Genomic DNA, 21,556 nt, shown 5'->3' with positions numbered 1-21,556 from the left:
AACTTTAATTAAAGCTCAAAATTGGGTTTTTGAAATGAATATGTTTACTTCTAGCCTTGGTAGGTTTTTTCATGCCTGTATAATCACCAGTTTTGCAACTAAATGCAATTGTTCATTTTTGGCGTAATGCTAGGTGATCTCAGAGCGCAGATCATGTCCACTGCTGCGACTTCCATCAGAGATTGGCAGACTTCCTGCAGAAGAGCAGCAGTTTAAAAAAAAGGAAAGTGCAGAGGCTACCAACGAACCTTGAAATAGAAATATCGCGTAACAGCGAGTCAAAGCAAGCTAGACAGCACAAACAAATAGAAGTATAGAAAGGCATCGATCAGTGAGTTCAAAAGGCTGCCGAGTAAATGGAAAGTGTTAAAGTGACTACGTGGGCTTAAAGGCAGCTGAGTAAACAGAGTCCTTATCTTGGCTAACACATCGCAAAGAAAAACACTTGTTCATATGTTAGCTGTCTGTTGGACATGATTGAGATTACAGCCATCAAACCAAGCAGAAATGCTCGTGTATGTAACAGGACAGATTAAAGACTGATAATGTTCACGAACAGGAACGGGAAAGTGTTCGGTGGACTTGCTGTGTCAAATCCAGCTGGAAAGGGAAAGATGCTAAAATACAGTCTCTTTGTGTTCCACTTGTGAAAATCCAGCAGCTCCTGTATTTTCAGTAACGCAACCTCCTCGCAAGAGTTACATCATAAATTCGAGAACTGAGTTCAGGTGTTAGAAATGCTTTTACAAAGTCTCTCACGCGAAAGTAAAGCGACACCGTACAAGACAAGCAAAGAATTCATTGTTCGCTTCCTGTTTAAATTGGTGAGGGGGTGTTTAAAGCCTTGTTAAGACCGTATTGCCGGCCCCGCTGTGAAACATTGAGATGTCTCACACCCACACGAGAAAGGCGAGCGAAGAGGGGATTTTAGAAATATAATCATATACGTCTGGAAAAGCTTTAACGTCTGAATCGTGTTGCTTTTGGTAAAACAGCTTGTCCCTTTTTGTCGGGAACAATGCTCGCAGCCGTGTTATAACAGAGGAGATTGTGTGAATAAATGCTGGTTGGTTTGTTCTTTATTTAAATCCAAGTAAAGCCACCAGCCAGCTAAATATATTCACACATAGATCCTCTCCATGAGCCCTGCAAGCCTCCCAAAGCCAAAGATCTGAGGAGGTTTGTTGTTCTAGCCTGCAGCTCCGCATCGATCTATCAGAAACTTTACTGGTCCAGTTAATCACCTTATTCCTAGACAGAGAGAGAGAGTTGGGGGGAAAACAACAACAAGCCGGAGGGAAGAAAAGGTCCTGTTTTTGTTTGAGTAATTCATTTTAATTGTTGGGTTACAGTGCTTGAAGAAAAATTAATGGCTGATATTTGCGGGAATTGAGTTTACTGTTTTTGTTTTGTCGTTCTAATTGATGTAGCCATGCGCAAAAATGACTGGGAGGCGTCAGAGGGAGGAAGAGAGGACGGGGGAGAAGGTGGAGGTTAGGAAAAGGCTTCACTGACATGCTTAATCACCCCCCCCCCGTTCTTTTTGCTGAAAGGAGGAAAAGTATGAATAGAAATAAAGCCGAGGCTCGGAGTGAAGAGAGAGGGCAGGGAGGAAGCACGGAAGAGGGGGCGTAAAGGAAGAGACGATAAGGAGCAAATAGAGGTTTACTGTCATTTTAATGACAAGAAGTTCTTCTTCTAATAGAGGAGAGCTGATCGAGGGAAGGTGAGGCTAAGAAGGTGAAAAGATAGTTTTTGTTTTCTGGAAAATAATTAAGAAAAGCAAGACACACACATGGTTACACCGTCGTTCAGTACAGAGGGGGTCGTATCACTAACTCACCTACACTGAGCATTTTGTAGAGTGCAGCAGCAACAACTGTAATCTCAACTTTTCTCAAACTAGGATTTCAAATTTAATCTTAAAATACTCTGTCATACATTTGACCTTTGACCTCTCAACAATAATGTCGCTATTTAAAAGCATCGAATAGCATTGCCGTTGTTTGCATTGAAAACATACATACAGACCGATAGGAAACGACATAGGGAGATTCTTTGTTGTGTATGTTACAGGTTCTAATCATTCTTGACTAACTTTTTGTTTTTTTTCTGGAAAATAAAATAAACTTGTGATCAACAACTTTTTTCCCTGATGTTTATTATTAAATGTTTAAACAAATTTGACTAAACTATGAAAAAACTATGCAGTTAAACTATGCAACATATGTTTTGTATCTACCAAAATAATCCTGTGCCAAGCCAGCACGCTCTCTGAGGAGCATTTACTTTTAAGGGAATGGTGAGACATCTGTAGTGCAGTATAACACGTGCAAAGAGCAGCTTTTGTTATTTAAAGTATTTAAAAAGAACAAAGAAAGCGAAACAAAATAAGATACAATTGCCTTAAAAGTAAATGCTGCCAGTCGTATTTTCTGGAATATTACCACCCTGTTTCTGATGTTTATTAAAAGATGTTTTAGAGATACATAGTTACACAGACTGTGACGATTTGGGTTGATTTTATTTCTCTTTTTTGGCACAGTGTCTAGTATCATTTAATCCAACCAAATGAGCGCATTGATCAATTAATCAGCGCTGTCTGGAATTGATTTGAATCGAACCATTAGGTGATCGATAGAGGCACGTCGCTCCTCGCTCGTCCTCCGATTGTGGAATAACTGCATCCGTCACACTCTGGAGTTTTAAAAAATGAACAAGCTTTCATTTGTTTCTTAATAAGAACATTAATCAGACGGCGAGTAAAGTCAGTGACGTTTATCACACGGTGCACTCGTGTTCTCACCATCATCACTGTCTCGATACTTAAACGTAATCGATGAACATGACTTCTGATTTTTTCTTTTTGTTGTTGTTTCTTTTTGCGACAGGTGTCCGACAAGCCTAAAGCCAGAGCCGCAGCCCTGAGGTAAGACAAATAACCAAACGCTGCACTCTGCAGCCTCGTTTTTATCCTCACAGAAAATAGCACTCACAATAGAGCTGGCGTGCAAGCTGCTCTTCTGCCACCGAGAGCAACCTGGGCTAAGCAAGACCGCAGTCAGATGTCGTGTATTACTTGTTGTTTTGGCAGAGAGAAATAAGGCAGATCCACATATGGCCTGCATTAAGTCAAGTAGCCGGGGCATCATCCTTCTATATGGTGTGGCAGCCAGCGAGTCTTTGGCAGAGGGTATGAGGTTAATGGAGTGTGTGACTTTCAATATCAGCCAAACAACAAGCTATAAATAACTGTTCTTGCCCTGAAACAGGCAATTGAGGTAGCTGTGGTCAGTGTTTCTCTTTCTGTACTTGTTTTTGAAAGCACAGTTTAGGAGTGCAGAGCCTGCTCTCACGTCTCGCTTCAGTAAATATCCAACGTTTTAGCAGGACGTTGTTTGATTTTTAGGGGTTTTTTTGCTATATGAAGTTAATCGCAAATGCAGCCGCTATTAAGTCTTCTGCAGGTGTTGCGCCTCTAATTCACCGAAACGTCTGCGGCGACAGGTGTCCACTTGATAACAAGAGTCAGCAGCCCGCACGCTTCAGCTCTAACATTCAGATTTAGGCAGCAGACTCGCTATTTGTATCGCAGGGAGACTTTGCAGGGGCTCTGCGTGTAGACTGTGGCTCTGAGGAGGAAACATAAAATCCTGCGTACATGCATGCGTGCGTTATGTTTGAAGGTCAGCGAGTAACATTTCCTCAGGCTCTTTTTTAATAAATGTGGTCTCGTTACAGCTTAACACACATTTAACATTTAGATGCTTCTGTTGTTCGTTCGAGTGTAGGGCACCTTGTTATCGATGCTTTTTGAGTTTCCAGCATTTCCTTTTTTGTTTATTATCCTGGGTTATGGGATGTAATGCATTGTGCATTAGCGTAATCTTATTTCTGCCAGTTGTTACTGTAGATCAAGCATCAGTAATAATCGTCCTGCGGTATGTTGTAGTAAATGAACAGCTTATTCTTGATTCAGCTGGTTAAGTGGCACATGTACAAATGATTTAAGACCTGCATAATTAATGAACACGTTGTTCCTGATTTGTTTTCTTTTCAATTCATTATTTTTTTTCCACCACATTGTTAATCATTACTCTGCAGCGAGGGACCTCCCAGCCTCAGCAGCTCTTGTCCTAAGGTTGTCATCCACTGGGGGTCGGGCTCTGGAGCATATCCCAGCAGTCTTAGGGTGAGAAGCTGGGGTCACTCTGGACAGGTTTTCCAGTCAAACAGGCAAACATTCACAATCACGGCCAATTTAGAATAGCTAGTTAACCGAACATGGATGTATTTGGACTGTTGTGAGGTGAAAGAGCTAACCACTGCACTCCTGTGGCTCCGTTACCTCTGAGTGTATCAGAGTTTGGACACTTTCCTCCCATATAATAGGTTGTTAGTATCACAGTCACACTATGGAAAACTGTGGTTGCATGATCAAATTATTGTGACCATGTGCAATGTACTCGTGATCTTCTTGCATCTTGTAATGGTGGCTTTGAAGACAAGGACCAGGTCTGCACTAGTCCACTGTTATCAGATTGACACTGGATGGGGTTAAATTAATAATTACATGCGACCTGTGTCTGCTAATGTGGTGATTAGCTGTAAGAAATTGGTAAAAATGTCAAATCTGTATGCATAAATTCACATTAAAGAGAAAGTCAACTGGTTACATTCAGTTTCCAACCAGAGCCTCGTAGATTTGAAACAGAAACTCCTCCATAAATAGTGACATAGTTGCTGCAGGATGGCAGTTTAACTGCAGAATGACGTGGCTGCTTCATATAGGAATATAACCAAAGTACTACGAGTCGGCAACCAGCTGAGTTGTATCGCTTACTGCGAAAAGACACCGTAGACAAGTTGCATTTATTGCATTCATAGTGCAACAAACTGGGATAGCATTTATAAATTAGACAGCAAATCTTTGCCAGTCTGTCTGAGAATGATGAGTCCATTTCAGTCGAAACGGGTCGCCTCTCGCCACCTGTGTACTGGACTAACCGTCTAAAGTTGTCACCCACGGACTGAGGCTGAGGGTGTTGCATGTTCAGTCAACTACTTCCAATCACTGACCAACTGCAGGGCAGCCATGAATTTTTCCGATGTTCCTGTACTGTTTTTACCCCAGTGTGACTGAGCAATTATGGAAGCAGTTGATTATAAACCATAGTTTTATTATAACAGCTGCAACCATCTAGGGGTTTTATAATAACGGGAGCAAAGGAGAAGGTGAGAGATGATGTTGCCGAGCGATGCTCCACCATGGCAGGATGTTGGGGTGGATGGATGGGTCCAAAAACAATCTCTTAAAGACTGTCAGTGTTTTCAGTTTCCATTTCCGTTTTCACAGTTGAAGCCGTTTATTGGCCAGCAGTCATAAAGAGCATTGTGATATCAGAAGTGCAGGCTGATTAAACAAATGTTTTAGTCGTCGATGATGAGTCTAGCTTTCTCCAGAGGACTGCATATTTGCTGGTGTTGGTTTTTTTGTAATAATTAATGAATTCATGATTTTTTTTGTAGTCTGTCATGTCTGGCAGCTTTTGCAATCAGAATTATGATCTGCACTGTTGTGCCAAACATATTTGCTTTTCCAAGACAAGCTCTGTAGGATCACCTGGTTCATCTTTTTTTAATTTATTTAATTGTGCTTCTCTTGTTGCCACTAATTGCATTCTTCACTAAACATATATCTAATAGGCACAGACACTGCGGATGTAACACTGTCATCAGTGATAAGTTTTCTGGAGGTGTTAAAGCCCATTTTCATTATTTTAAGACATGTTTCCATTTATCTTTCAGGGCTGTGTGGGCTCCCCGGTTTGTCTTCTTGCTAAGTGTTAACATCTTTGGGGAACATATCACCTACTTAATCATTAGAATAAAAAACAATGTTAGATGCATTTTTAACATCACAGAACATTGGAAAGAATCCATGTAAACAGCTGATTTTGGCACTGGGATCAATTTTTCATAAGTTCATCTTTTACTTGCAATGTGTTGTGAAGCCCAGACTGGTGCATTAGGATATAAGAATCTTTTATAAATGAGGCTGGTTGTGTTCACAATCTGAGGGCATTAGTATTCAAGTCTGGAGTGTGACTGTGTGTGTGTGTGTGTGTGTGTGTGTGTGTAGGTGTGTGTGTGTGTGTGTGTGTGTGTGTGAGAGAGAGAGAGACAGACAGCAAAGCAAGAGAGAAAGAGAGTGTGTGTCTGTGTGTGCCCCAGGCCATGTGTTACTCTGCTACCGCTAATGAGCCCATTCACTCTGCAGCCCAATCTACTGAACACCACACACACACACACACACACACACACACACACACACACAGATATCTGTGGGGACGCTGGGACTAGAGATGCTGTGAGCGATCCACTGGCTATATCCCCCCGTGGAAAGCAACACACGCTGTCTCACCCACACTCCTCACACCATCCATACAGACACGCATATTTTTTTAATCCTTGCTCTAACAGCGTTACCCACATACCAGTCGTTATTGTGCCACACACACACACACACACAACCACCCACCTTATCATCCCACCACAGTGTATATTAGACTGTATCATTCTTTTATTACTTCTCTGTAATCTTCACAATCTCTGCTAGCTGCTTCTGTTTTGTGCGTTATATCCCGTTCACATCTTTCATCACACTGGTGAGGAAAATCGCCCCCAGTGATATGAACTGGCCTTTTTTTTGTGATTATTTTAATAGTAATAGCGTTCGAGTAGTTCTGGGTGGGTAGTCCTAGTGTTATTTTAGTTAGCGGTGCTGTGAATGGTGTTGAATGGGTTTTACTGAGAGCTCTTTGATGTACAGGTCCTCTGTATTCATAACTGGGGACAGCAATAACTCAAAACCATTCAGACACGGGCAAATCAATATGCTGATATAGTAAAGCTCAACAATGATGGATGTGCTTGCATGAGCAGTAATGAAAACAGGCTGCTCGTTCAGGCTGTCGGGTCAGTGTGTTGTGTTCAGGAAGTTTAGCAGAATGCTTTGACACAGAAGAAGAACCTACTTTTAGTTCATGGGAAAGTTATTATTATTTAATGAGACCTTATTTCTCGAATAGCAGCTTTTCTTTCACTTGTTTTATCCTACAGGTGTTCAGTGTTTGTGATTATATAGAAAGTCAGGATGGAGATGGACGTTAACCATTATATTTATGTAAACGTAGGACCGTACGAGCTTAAAAACGTGAGCAAGAAATAATTATGGGAGATTACAAAACATTAACCAAATGAGAAAAGAATCCAAACTAAACACCTGAACACTTGAGACATGCAGACACATGGGAAGGTTAACACACATGTCAACATGGGACAACGGGAAACTGACACAATATATACACATGAGGACAGACATGGTAACACATGGGGAACGCAGCAGGAATGAATTAGACGTGACGAGACAGGGATAGGAAAACTGAACACACTGAACACAGGACGAGACGCTGTCAAAATAAAACAGGAAGTACAATACTGAGACCGTGACTAAGATGTAGGAACTTGTGACACGTAGGGCGAGAGACGTACACAGAGGACATGACAGACTCTCACAGGAGACATGGGGATGAGACAAAGACAAGAACTAAACTCAAGACTAAACTGTAAGTTGTTAAATGTCATGATAACACAAAGAAAGAACCAAATACAGAATAACTCAAAACACTGGCTCAAATACTCGGCACTCACTCACGTGACTGGCTGAAGGTTACCAGGTAGCTCTGGTTGCTTCACTGGTGACACCAGAGAGCAACAACGCTGTGACTAAGTGTTGTTACACTGTAGCCGGTGGCCGAGCTGTTAATAAGTCACCTGAAAACATTGTAGAGCTCGTCAGTCGATCGAGCTTATTAAGGGTGTCCTGCAGATATATTAACACAGACGCTGCATCGCTCGCTGTTTGTCATCGTGGCGATGCTTGAACACATGTTGCTCACGGGCAGGCCGGCCTCTAGGGAGGCAGAGGTCTATACACTATCATAACTCATAATATCATTATAATCAAGTTTGATTTGTTAGAAAGCCTACAACTATATCTATAATACAGGACACTCTGCAGTATCACTGTGAAGCTGTGTATGCTTATGTAGCTACAACTCAAGTATATGTTTCAGTTAATTGTAGTAAAAGAGAATCCAGCACCCAGATAATTTAGGAGTATTTAACATAATAAGACATTCAGCTACAGGGCCAATTAACCGTGTCACTTTCAGTGAAACATTACTTTAAAAAATTTACATAAACCAGCATTAGCTGAGTTTAAAAGAAAGACTTAGTGCTTATTGTGATATATCAAATGAAACACACAGAAGAGGTTTTTAAAAAGGCTGCAAAACCACTTGCACTGTCACATGCTCATATATTAATTTGGGTGCTGAAATAGATCATCTCAAAGTTAAGACTAGTGACTGAAGTTAGTGGGAGTAAAGAAATACCTCGACTGATGTGACAGGTAATACACTCACCAGCCACCTTGTTAGATACACCTGTTAAATTAAGATATCTACGTGATTACCTTAACTGTACTTTAAGTAGTCGTGTTTCATTTCTCTTGTAATGTAACCAGACGTGAACGCACTGACGTTGGTGATAAATAATGCAATCATGTTGGCAAGTTAAACAGACAGGTTAAGCAGTGTCGTGCAGCTTGGCGCAAGTTCAAATGTAAAAACACCTTTTCAAACAGTGTCACCCCTGCTGCTGCCAGGGAACATTATGCTACATATGTAGAAATGGAAACCTATTATAGCCTTCCCCACAGTAGCGCCCGGGGCAAACACACTCTCACACACGCCACAAATACACAGATGCACATGCACGTATCGCTGAATCCTGGAAGCCGAGAGAAGCAACGTGAAGGTGAAAACAAAAGGTTTTCTTCTGCAGATTTTAGTTTTCATGCAACCGTGCTTAATAAATGCTTAATAAATGCTGTATCTGATTTTGTTTGATTGAGTTTTATTGTTAGAATTTAATGATTTACTCACCCGACTAATAATCTTCTTACCAACAAGGAATTTGTATTTCCAGTAATTATCGATAGATGTGTACATTGGTCCCCCATAACAAAGCAACAGCAACAATTTCATAAATCATGTCACATTTTCACTTTCTGTCCTCACAGACATGCGTTAGGTAAACAAGCGCACATGCTGGAGCGTGCACACACGCGTGATTGAGAGGGAGATGGAGAGAGATTATAAAGCCAGCTGTGCGGCAGGAAGCTCTGCCAAGTGCAGGGCAGAACCAGCGAGCTGAAGGCAGATGATAAGATGACAGATGAACTGAGCCCAGATGGCCTCCACATCTTCACTTCACAGTCCCATAATGCTGTTGTAATTGTGCATATTTTCACTCCCTTCTTCGGTTATTTTAAGAACCTGTAGTTACCTGTTCAGCATGATCACTTTTCCTGCAGCCTCTGTTGCATCGTGTCTCCGCTGGCAGCAGTTTATCTGAGCGGTGGCCTGTCTGGCTCAAAGCCATTCGCTCTCTTGTCTAAAGAGCCTGATCAATTCAGTTTAACAGCAGAGGCAAATGGAACATGAAAAAGCAATATCAGCAGCTGTCTATTGTCTCTTGATTGTCCTCCTTGCGTTCAATACCTGCTGGTTAATTAATGGTGACCGAGTCCAGAGTGAACAGTACAGTGTAAAGCTGATGGACCCTGGAGGAATTTGAGATGCACTTGGAGAAAGACCAGAAAACAAAACCTTTCTGAAAATCAGATGTAAATACCACTATATACGATGAAAGTATAACTTAACCATAGACGGGATTAGCTATAATTTTTCCAGGACTTTGTGCAGTCATGTGAAAAACTAAGTGCACCTTTACTGTTTCCAAAGGTATTACCTTGTTACCCTCTTAACTTCTATGGAAGCTGTAAGGGTCGACTTTGTTTTCCATAGGACCGCACATCTATTCAGTTAAAGCGCCAAAACCCCAGGAATTAGTGATAGTGGGAAGGAAGAACTCTCTTTTTGTCAGAAAAAAGAGATATTGTGAAATAAACTAACCTGTTTGTCCTGCACTGAACTGCAGAGGATTTTCATGCAACCTTAAATAACAACCTCAGTTTGGTTTGTAGCACATTTCACAATATGAAAAAACCCCATAATGCCACATGTACTTTACATTTCCAGTTTATCAAACAGCAGTCCTTACTATTAAATCCACCCTCTGTTCTTCCTCTCCTGTCTTTCTTATCTTTCTCCATCTCTGAGTGAAGTCAGCTCTCTTCCTTTTCTGTGAAATACAGCAGCTGGACCTTTAGTTGTTTGTTGAACTGATAGAAAGGTTACATTTGAAATTACCTGACACTTAATAAAATGTAACTCCCTTTATGCTCGCTCGTCTTCTGTGTGGCTAGAGGCTGAAGTACCGCAACTTACAGACACCTGCAGTTTTTCGGGTGTTGTGCCAAAAAAATAAATAAATGAAAACACCCAATTTAACCCCTTCAACTATGCCACACAGGGTTTTGGGTTTGTTTGTTTTTTGCATCTTTCATGTCTTTTTGTGCCACATCTCCTGGTGATAAATGCATTTCATGTGTTACAGTTTGGGACAAATCACTTTGATGTTTGAAGCCCGCCGTGATGTGAAATAAAAACTCCCCTCAAAGCGTTAAACCAAAAGTAACGAGCCTGTTTTGAAAATGTAAGGAGTACAAGGTACAGATATTTGTTTGAACATTCAGGGAGTAAAAGTAAAAAGCTGTAAGAAAAAGAACTACTCAGGTAAAGTACAGATACCCGAAAGCTCCACTTCAGTAGTTACTTTGTTACCTCCCGACTCTGCTAAAGGACCAGCATTATGTGCAGCGTTGTAGCTTGCTGTAGCACAGGACTGTGACCCACACACACATTTTCCACACGTCTCACTGGTATGATGAAGAAAACAAAACCTCCAAAAACCAGGAATTACTTCTACCGAGCTCTCCCCCTTGACCCTGTTGATAGTTCCAACCACGAATACTTTGTTGAGTCACTATTTAAAAGGCTGCAGCCTTTAAATATGTGGGTGTCGTGTGGATCTTGTGAGGCCCACTGGACATATCAAACCAACGGATCACTTTGTCAAGGCTGTAAGGCTTTCATTTCCCCTGTTGTGCTTGTGATTTTATCACACAAATAAACAGACACCGAAGCTTCTGCTGGAGCCTGAAGATCTGACAAAGGTTATTTTGTAAGTCTTATCTGTGTTACTTATGCAACGTTGACACAGGAATACACAGGAAAAAACCCAGAGCGAAGCCGCTTTGTCCTAAATAAGCAAACAGGTTTGATGCTTACGACATAAACAAGGACAGAAACACTAATTGGAAGCACTGAAGAGGAAATTGTCTTTCGTGTAGTTTGTATACTGGAAACATATGTCCTGTCACTTCCTTTATATACAGCCTTATAACACAGACTGAGCTGAGTGATTGTAAATACATGAACGAGGTAATATAAGATATTATGGGAGACAGGATATCAACAATAGGGATGTAATAATGAAATAAGAGCTAATATCTCAAGCTCACTCAGAGATAAGTGACATATGTTTCACCGTTTCTAATTGACAACAAGGGGAATGTGTTTGGAAAAACTAGTAACTCAATGTCCATCAAGTCATCGGCTCAGACACACTAATGCACTCCTAGATGAAGTTTGTATGTCTTAACTTGAGCTAAACATCTGAGGCATGTACACGAAACGTCCACTTAAAAGCTGCTCCGTCAGTCTGCACCAGCTGGCGCCGCATTTTAATTTGGCAACGACGGCGGCATTAATTTATTTCTGACGGCTTGATGGCTGATTCCTGAGGAAAGAGGAGGAAAGCAAGCCAGATGTAATGCTTTCACACGCATACTCATCTCCTTTCATCTCCTTCCTTCAACACATACTGTTTATGTTGCCAGAATAAAATAGGCTAGAGAGCACTCAACTGAAAATCCCATTGAGAGTAAAAGACGCTCACGCTCCTCCTTTAACTTCACTCGGCGCTCTTTAAACAAAAACGAAACACATCAGAGCGGGAAACGTAAACTCGTGTCGGGCAGTTTTTGTCTTTTGAAGAATGACGAGCTGAAATAAAAAAGCCTCCCATCAGATGCATTAAATGCCCTTTGCACCGTTTGTCCATAATGTTTCTATTGTGGTGTAAAAAGAGACATTTTATGTTGCAAACGTCTGATAGCAACACAAAGAATAATTTAAAAAACTAACATCACCCAGGTCCACTTACACAGTTCTGTAGAGGGAGCCCGGCACTCGCACAAGTCTTTATTTTCCAGCACTAATGACAAACAAGTGCAGCCTACTTCGATGCAGCAGATGCTCAGCTGATGTTTGTTCTCACCTTGATTTCTTGCCAGATGTCTTATCGGCACTGTGGGCTAGCTGCCCACCGAGGAGCGTTAGAAAGTAGACACTCATTAAATAAGACGGTGCTTTATATGAAAGCAAGCTCCAGTTTTTCCTGGAGCAACAACAGAAGCAGATTGTAATCCGGCTTAAGAAAAAACTGCTGACCAAAAGACTTCTGCCTGCCATTGGGGTCACGTCAAGTCCAGTGTCATATTTTGGGATATTTGGGGGTGAACTTTGAACTTTGCACAGATCTTTTTGCACAGTAGTGGACAATCAGTTTGCTTTTGGAGCTTTATGTAAACTAAATGATAACTACTTAATAATTCTCTTGAAGAGATGCATCAGGTAACGTCCTCTTGTAGCACTGATTTAAGCCTCATTTGTCCAAAAGTTATTCATTTGTCAGATGGAAAAGAAAGAGTGGCATACTGTAGTCGCGCCACAGTCTGGGTCTTTTGGACTTGAATCAATAATATTAATGAGCCTCCTCTGCAAGAGAGATCTGCTGCTGACTCACACACACTTGGTTCTCTTTGGTTACACATCAAAAGATCTTTAAAGGCAGTAAGGGACATAAAAACGTCGGCTTAGACTGAAGTCCAAGTTATGTCTGCTGTCACCATCTGTCTGGCATCTCAACTCATTTCTTCATTAATCTGCATAAGCAGGATCGTCACTAAAGAACCTGACAGTCCTTGTTTTCAGTTTCACACTGAAACAATCCAGAAATGCAGTTTCTCAGTTAATGTTCACATCATTCGTCACGTTGCCTCCCATTTGCTTATCAGGTATCTGACGGACACAACACTCACCACTCCAACATAAACACATACTAGACTTTAAACAGTGATATTGGGCCAAGCTGTATAACATCTCAGATTCTGACTAAAGAGAAGTGAAGGAGCAACAAGTGTTTAAAAGTTCATTGTCTGAGGATTTTCTGTATTATTATTATTTTACATATAATCCGTTATTTCTTTTAATCAGATCGACAGTGAGCAGTAAAAAGCACTATTATAATTTCTGTCAGACTAATTTAATCTCTTCAAATGTCTCATTTTGTTAGACCCAAATGACAAAATCCAAGAACTAAAAATGTGAGACAAAGAAAAGCTTCAAATCCTCATATTTAAGAAACTAGAAACAGAAGTTATTTTTCATGTGTGTGTGCAAATATGAAAAATTAATTAGTGGGGAAAAAGCACTATAACTGTAGTCTGGAAACAATATAATTATAATCATTGTAAAAAATAAAGCTGACTACTTCGCGGATTTCACCTACCGCGGATTATTTTTAGAACGTAACTCTCGCGATAAACGAGGGGGCGCTGTATGTCAAAGTAGCAGGTAAGGCCTAGCAGACTCGATCCGGTCCAGTCGCCTGTGCCGAGACACCGATCAGCCAGCGCTAACTCAGTTATCATGTTGAGTAACCCCTCTCATTGTTGTCATGAACTGGATATCGTCTTTGTCCTGTCTTCCTCAAGAATCAAGTCAAAGTAAAAAGATAAAAGTTGCATTAATATTTCACTTAAATCTGTTAAATAATCAGAACTATGACTCAGAATTCTTGAATGAAGTTTCCCTCGTTCTGCTCGATGTGTTCAGATGAAATATATTCACTATATCAGCTTTTAGGGTGTCAGCATGTCGGTTTGTTTGTAGTGTATCATGGCGCCTCCCAGGGGTTAACAGAAGATGAATTAATACATCCGCTTCTCATCTGGATGCATTTGGCCTCATCAATAAATTTCCCCCAGGCATAGGAAAGGTTATCTAATGACATTTAAGCAGCACTGACATTAAGCAGTATATACATAAGCATCACAGCACATGAAGAAAATCAAAGTCCCCTGTTACAGGAAAAAAAGAGAGAGAGAAATAATTGGGAATCATATCACTGACTCATTTCCTGTGTTACTGTGATGCTGATTCACCAGCCAGGCAAAGAAAACCAACACACATGCACGAAGCTTTCCTGCGTTTGTTAAAAATACTTTCCGAGGGTGCCTTCGTATGTCTTCCAAACACACAACTGGCAGAGACTGCACAATGTAGGGTATGCATAGGGGCGCACACAAACATGTATACGAGGGTTTAACACAGTGCTTTGCCAATATTGGTATGCTAACAGAGCAAAGTGAGGTGAAAATTTAATTGAAGGGAAGACAGAGAATAGATGAGTAATGATAGAAGAAAAACAGGACAGAGACTGCATTCATACAGTCTCTGTCACTGTGTGTGTGTGTGTGTGTGTGTGTGTGTGTGTGTGTGTGTGTGTGTGTGTGTGTGTGTGTGTGTGTGTGTGTGTGTGTGTTGCCTGAGGAACAGTTGATGGATTTGCTGCTTGACTGCTCACACAGATTGGTGCCTGCTGTGATGGCAGCCTTGAACTGAAATTACGTGCACACTCTCACATACACAAATGGAACTACACATAATTGCAAAAAAACTGTGCGCGCGCACGAGTGTATTTGTGTGTATTCTTAAGTTGGGACGAGCGGGCGTGTTGCCTCCAGGAGGCCATTTAAAGCTCTGTGGAAGGATGGATGAACACAAGGCCAGCCGAAGCACCAGAGAAGATGAGACAATTGAACAGGTTCAAAATGCTGTGTTTATGCATTTATTAGTAGCTAGGCTTTTTTTTTACCCACTGATAGGTGCTTAATTTTTTAGCAAATCAGTCATAAAGCAGTCGACTCCTCTGATTATTATCTTTTGTTCAAAAAAGTGTGTGAAATGCTTCTGAAGTGAAGAGAAAACAGGGATTCATTTAAACGTCCTGAAGGATCTCAGAGCCGCTGCCTGAGCTCAGTTTTCCAGTTACTCTGATGATAGGCTGGGATCATAGTTCAGCCAGGTCTTGTTAACCCCTCCCTGATGACAAAAAGGAGAGGTCGCCAAATAGTTTGGTCTTGAAAGTTGTGAAGATTTGTGTTTTGTTCCCATGTTTGGGTTAAACAGGGATAGCAGGAAGAAAGAAATGAACGTTCAATGACACCATCTATTAATCCACCAATAACAACGGAGCCTGAGACATTATCCTGTCTTACACAAAAACTACTTTACCACACACTCATTTCTCCCCAGTTCCATCAGGATATATGAGTTTTTATTAAATGCCACATACGATCATTAGCTGACATCAGGTGTTTGAAACAGGTAGCTGTGAATTCCCTATGGAGACGCCTTCTTGTTAAACTATAAACAGAAATCATTGTTTTGTTTTTGTTTGGAGTAGCTGAGGACAATAAATTGTATGTAAAAGTAGCTATATTGGACATATATGTTTAATTAAATTAAAGTGTGTCAATAATCTGTATATGTATGTCTCTTTATGTGATTCTTATTTCCTTCTGTGGCTTAGTGTGATTTAATTTGACACCCTTGATTAAAGAATGAAGCACATTGGTTAAAAACTGAATGGTCCATTTGAATGACCATTGAATGAATGGGACCATCTCTAGTGGAAAGTTACTGAGACAGTGTTGTTTAGACTAGAATGAGAGAGCTTCTGTAATAAAACTGTTAGGGGCACACCAGCATTTTGAGATCCACGGCAGCGTGTCATGCAGGACGCATCTCCCTTCTAGAAGTAATAAAGTGTTAAATGGTCTACTGAGCAGTGTTTTGTCTTCCATCGAATGCCTCTGAGAAATCAGAGGAACTCGGTGAAGTGTTGATATTTACAATTGGGGGCTCGTCCGGGATTCCAATAGGAGGCTAAGGAAGGTAGATTGGGCGATCTGGACACAAAAGGAGGTGCTGATATTTACACCTTCTTTTGTGTCTTTTTCTTCATTTTGAGAATAAAGCGATGAAATTAAATTGTCATACGTTGTACTTGGGTAGGGGTTGTGGTGACATGGAGATTTATTTATTCATTTTAAAAATGGAGGCAAGCCCAGAATTTGTAATAAAACATTGATAATGTAATGATATTGCAGATTATTTGGATGTTGCGTACATACACACACAAAGGCATATATAAACTGGAAAAAAGGAAAAAATGTAAATCATTCAAATTTCCCGCCAAAACTGCTGGTAAGTTATCATAGCCATCGTTTAGCGCAGATGTCCCCAAGCCCCACGGCACGGACCGGGGTCATTTGGTGCCGGGCCACAAGACTTGAGGCTTGGGTGTGAAATTTATGGTTTTTATTGGTTTTTATCGTTAACTCGGTTTCCCTGGGTCTTTTCCCGTGTGTTATGAATAAATCTTTTTTTTTGGTACCACTACTGGTTTTATTTTGTTGTATTTATCCGCGACACCTTAAAGGTCGGTCTGTGAAAATATTGTCGGACATAAACCGGTCCGTGGCGCAAAAAAGGTTGGGGACCGCTGCTTTAGCATCAGGGATTTTGGGACAAGACCCCCAAAGTCAAACTTTTCTCAAACCTGAGGTAAGAATACCACTGATTGATTAATTAAATAGCTATCCAGGCAATCGAAACGTGGAAAGTCAACTACCTCTGCTTTTATTTAAATGAGAACCGTTGTTGGGTGCTGATTAAGCTCACATCCCACGAGGCCAGAGAGCAGCGGTCCGGGTTATAGTCTAACCCACAGGCCTTTGCTACATGTCTTCCCCCTCTCTCTCCCCTCTTTGCTGTCTCTATCCAAAAAAGGCAAAATGCCAAAAAATAATATAAAAAAAAACATCCAACAGAACACCCCTGTTAGACTAATAAACATTTGCTTTTCGAGGGAAAATGCATTTTTCTTCCTCTTTATTTTACAAGAACATCGCACATATTCAAAATATAAATAATAGTCATCTAGAACCCCGCTCATCGCTTTAACGGAACAAACACGTTTGCTCGCGGCTCATCTCATTCGAACCAGACTGATAGGGAGCTACGGTCTTGACACTAAAGCCAGAGAAGCAGTACAAGCAAGAGTGAAAGTCACGACCCAGCAGGTACTTTAAACAGCCCTGACACTGATTGAGACTAAGTGGCAGGATGAGTCAGTAAACACTGTAGGGCTTCATCCAGTAGCAGTGAACAAAGGCTGCGCCCACACACGTCGTGCATAAATTAAAGTATATTTATATAAGAAGGGCACTTCTGATACATTTTTAATGTGCTTTTTCAAATTCATGTCCAGTTAAGGGTAATTTACTTCCTGAGTTTGAAAGTTGGATTTAAACAGACAAAAAGATTTGAGTTCATGCCAGCAGAGAGGTGACTTTGGTGATAGAGTCCTCTTGGCTGTGCAACATTTGAAATCAATAAAAGACATAATTGACTTGAGCTGGCGAATGAGAGGTCAGGCCAGAATTTTAAAGTCTTTTATAGTGGATGTCATGTTGTTTAGAGAGAAAGTCTGGGTTTAAGGAAGAGGACGTGCAGATGTTTAAGCCATGATTCTTTAAAAAGATCATTTCCTGTCCTAAATTTATGGATGATTGAAGATTAAGTAGAATATCATCTGGATAAAGACCATCTAATGTTCTGAATGTGTAAACCTTTGTTTCTGACAGGCAGTGCTGACAGCGAGTGGACATCCGTGTCATCCCGCAAAGTGTGAAACTTTGTGCTGAAACTTTTTGGTGTAACCTCATTAGCGGTGACAGTGTCCGTCGCTGTGCTTTCTCAGCATCCAGTGAAACTGATTTTGTTTTGTTCCATTGTGACATGTTGATCCCCCCCACACACACACACACACCCCATCTCCCCCCCATTCTGTCTGTCTTTCTTTTTTAGTGGTGCATCAGGGAGCAGCAGTGAATCAGAAAGCAGCTCAGAGTCTGACACCGACGAGTCTGAGAGCAGCTCCAGTGACAGCGAGTATAATCAGGCCTCCCGCACAAACACTCCAGAGGTAGGATGACAACTCGGTGTGTGTGTGTGTGTGTGTGTGTGTGTGTGTGTGTGTGTGTGTGTGCTTGTGTGTATTTATGCAGATTTCCTGGTAACTGTGTGCACACAGTGGGTACCAACTGGGTAAACACACTAATTTTTTATTGGGAGAAAATGCTAACCATTGTTAAAATCTTGAAAATAATACAAATAAGTAAATATTATATTCCCTTATGTTTAATGTATTGTAAAATAAATGAAGAGTCATCAAAGGTGATCCTTTTTCTCAGCTGTTAGATTTCATTTAGCCAGTTTTTTTCTGTATCACATGCAGTAATGTGATAAAGTCTTGAGCCACCCTTCGATTCTTTAGATTTTTCTAGGAATGGTCCTGGGATTTGTTGAAACATGCAAAAATAAATGGAAATACAGTACCTAAGGCAAAAGCAGAGTTTGTACAGTTCTAATAGGCTTAAAAAGTCTGAAAGTCAGTTGATATGAGCGCCATCCGACCTCACAAATCACATGATAGGGTGGGGTTAGGTTTCACAATGAGTTCACCCGAAACCTTGGTTGATTGTGACCTACACCCGTCTTCACAACTTGGCTTGTGTGGTTAGGTAGAGGATCAATAGAGGGTCCATTGTCCCTCTTGGGGGGACACTCCCACAGGGCTTAAATCTGCGACTCTCCGGATGAGAGGTGAAACGTCCTCAAGCAACTTAAAGAAGTCCAGACGCTTTTCTTTCCAAGCTCCTACAATGACCTGGATGACTGAGCACCTTCACAGACACCGACCACCTTTATTCATCAACAGCCTAAACTCTCTAAACTTTCTTTGAGCTTGCTTGTAATTTCTCCAGGAATAGTTCTTCAGGCATTTCAAAGCTCTTCTTCAGATGTTTCTGCCTTTTATTCTGTTCTCTGTTAAGATGATCCCACACTTCTTTAATGATGTTAAAGTCCAGGCTGTGGGGAGGCTGATCAATGACTGTGGGTGGGATCGTTGTCGTGTTGAAAAAGGACTCCTCCAATCAGACGCTGTAACAGAGGTTGTACATGGCTGTAGATGCACTGATGTACAAACAGTGTTGGGAAGGTTACTTTTAAAATGTATTCCATTACAGAATACTGAATACATGCCCCAAAATGTATTCTGTAACGTATTCCGTTACGTTACTCAATGAGAGTAACGTATTCTGAATACTTTGGATTACTTAATATATTATCATGCTGTTTACAACTACGTGAATGTACTATTGCTGTGATTTATTACTGTTACTGAAGGTCCGCGGCTCCGAACCGTAGTAAAGGGACCTCTGGCTAATACGTCGGGTTCATGTCGGGCTCGTAGCTGAAAACTAGCTTTACTTTGTTGTCTGGGTCAACTTTGCTTGCCAGAGACAGAGAGAGGCGTTGAAAGGCTGCTCCAACGGAACTTATTTTTTCCGGAGGAAAACACGAACACAGTGTACAGTCGAGTCTTAATAGCTTACTTACAGCTGGGCTCGTCAGGCACTCTTCTTGGCTGCAGTGGTTATTATTATATTTACATGCTTCCAGCTCCCGTTTTTGCTCCGTGACAGCTCGGACTTTTCCTTTCTCTCCCTCCCTCGCTCACAGACACATAACGTGTATGGTAGTCCATTCTCCCTGCAGCACGGACTACACTGCCCATCAGGCTACATTCTTTAGGGCTATGCCTGTAGCATTCTGCCTTTTAGCTTAGCACAACAACAACAACAACAAAAAAGCGCTCTCTCACCCAGGAAACACACAGTCGCAGAGAGAGAGAGCGTCACCCTGTAACCATGGCAACCGTAACGCTGCCGCCTGGAACAACAGAGCGTAGCTGTCAAACAAACCCAAACAGTCCTGACCCGCCACAATATGAAACAGGAAAGTACCGCCGTGTAATCCATTTATTTCAACAAAGTAACTGTATTCTGAATACCACCTTTTTAAACGGTAACTGTAACGGAATACAGTTACTCATATTTTGTATTCTAAATACGTAACGGCGGTACATGTATTCCGTTACTCCCCAACACTGTGTACAAAACATTTCACCAGTTTTCACTTCCTGTGTAATTTGGCTTTTTCTCGCCATTACTTTTCCTTAAAAATGGTTTATTGGCAGCCATGTTTTTTTCTGGGAATCACCTCGTTGGTTCTATTTTATATCTGCCAAACTTCTCTTTGGCATTTGTGTAGGTTCACTTAAAGAAACCGGAACAAATCACGTGTTGCTGCTAGAAACAACGTGGCTAAAAATACTATTTAAAGTTGGTTCTTTTCCAATTTGTCTACAAATCCATCCTTTCAGTTAGGCACCTATTTTATGTTCGAATGACTCACAGGTCAGTGTAAAGTGGCTTAACAAACAAAATAACATTCCTCTGAAAAAGGTCGGGTATAAGGACGGAACTGAGTGAAAAAGCAGTTTTCAGAAAACTTGGAGAATTATTCCTTAAGACTAATTTAAAAAATGGTAAGAAAGCCTGGCTCCTTATATATAAAGATAAAGAAATGAGGGGTCACTCGAGATTTTTACACAGTACTGTCAACAGCGCACTAATAACAAACACTGAGGCTGTGAATATCTTCAGCTCTGACAAATCTCTCCAATTTTATTTACATTTTATGAGAGACAGATCTCCTTTCACTGCTATTCTCCTGATTCACAGCTTCTCACTTTACTGTAAATCTTACTGTCTGTAAATTAAATGAACTCTTCCCACTCTGTCTTGTCAGTGCTCTGAAAGTCATAAAACTCCATCTGCAGAAAAAACAAATTACGACAATATTTATCACATTATTTTAATGCCTCTACGCTGCTTGGGTTTATAGGCGTGTGCCGTCAAACACACTGGAAGAAACTGATGGAAAGAGACAAAGCAGTAAAAAAAATCACAGCACAAACAAAATAAAAAGTTGTCTTTTTCCTCCTATTAGCCCGAGCCTCCGTCAACCAACAAGTGGCAGCTGGACAGCTGGTTGAATAAGGTCCAAGCTCAGACCAAACCCCTGGTTCCCCCACAACAAGAACATCATGGCACAGGTTGGTAGACATGGAAGGTTAAAGCCATTCTCTCCACGAAGAACTGCAGGATGTGCTAAATAGCCTAGATAAACATATCTTGGTTTGGTTACAATTACCTATTCTAGTCAAATGGTCCACTGCTTAGGCTCCATCAACCAGGGTCCAGAGACATTCTCCCCAGGCAATGAAGCACCGGGAGTGGGTACGGCTGCCAAGACCAAGCCCTGTGGATCGAGCAGTACGCCTGTTCCAGCTGCACCTACAGTGGAGCACAAGGACACGAGGGCAGCTTTCTGGTAGGTTTGTTTAGAATATTGCTAAAGTA

The 21,556-nt window shown here is 41.1% G+C and overlaps 1 protein-coding gene across 2 annotated transcripts in view; it reads left to right on the top strand.

Moving 5' to 3' along the window:
• Nucleotides 1–21,556, top strand: part of aff2 (AF4/FMR2 family, member 2) — a 188,057-nt gene that overhangs the window by 126,573 nt on the left and 39,928 nt on the right. For both annotated transcript variants that reach the window (XM_063499843.1, XM_063499837.1), the window contains exons 10-13: nt 2,892–2,929; nt 18,093–18,210; nt 21,144–21,249; nt 21,377–21,527. In XM_063499843.1, coding sequence (XP_063355913.1) covers nt 2,892–2,929; nt 18,093–18,210; nt 21,144–21,249; nt 21,377–21,527 — 413 coding nt within the window. The remainder of the gene's footprint in view (nt 1–2,891; nt 2,930–18,092; nt 18,211–21,143; nt 21,250–21,376; nt 21,528–21,556) is intronic.

This window comes from Pelmatolapia mariae, linkage group LG2 (genome assembly GCF_036321145.2).
Source record: "Pelmatolapia mariae isolate MD_Pm_ZW linkage group LG2, Pm_UMD_F_2, whole genome shotgun sequence".
NCBI classification, from domain to species: Eukaryota; Metazoa; Chordata; class Actinopteri; order Cichliformes; family Cichlidae; genus Pelmatolapia; species Pelmatolapia mariae.
Note: the sequence above shows the minus strand (reverse complement) of the source record. Positions and strands in the feature narration are given on the sequence as shown.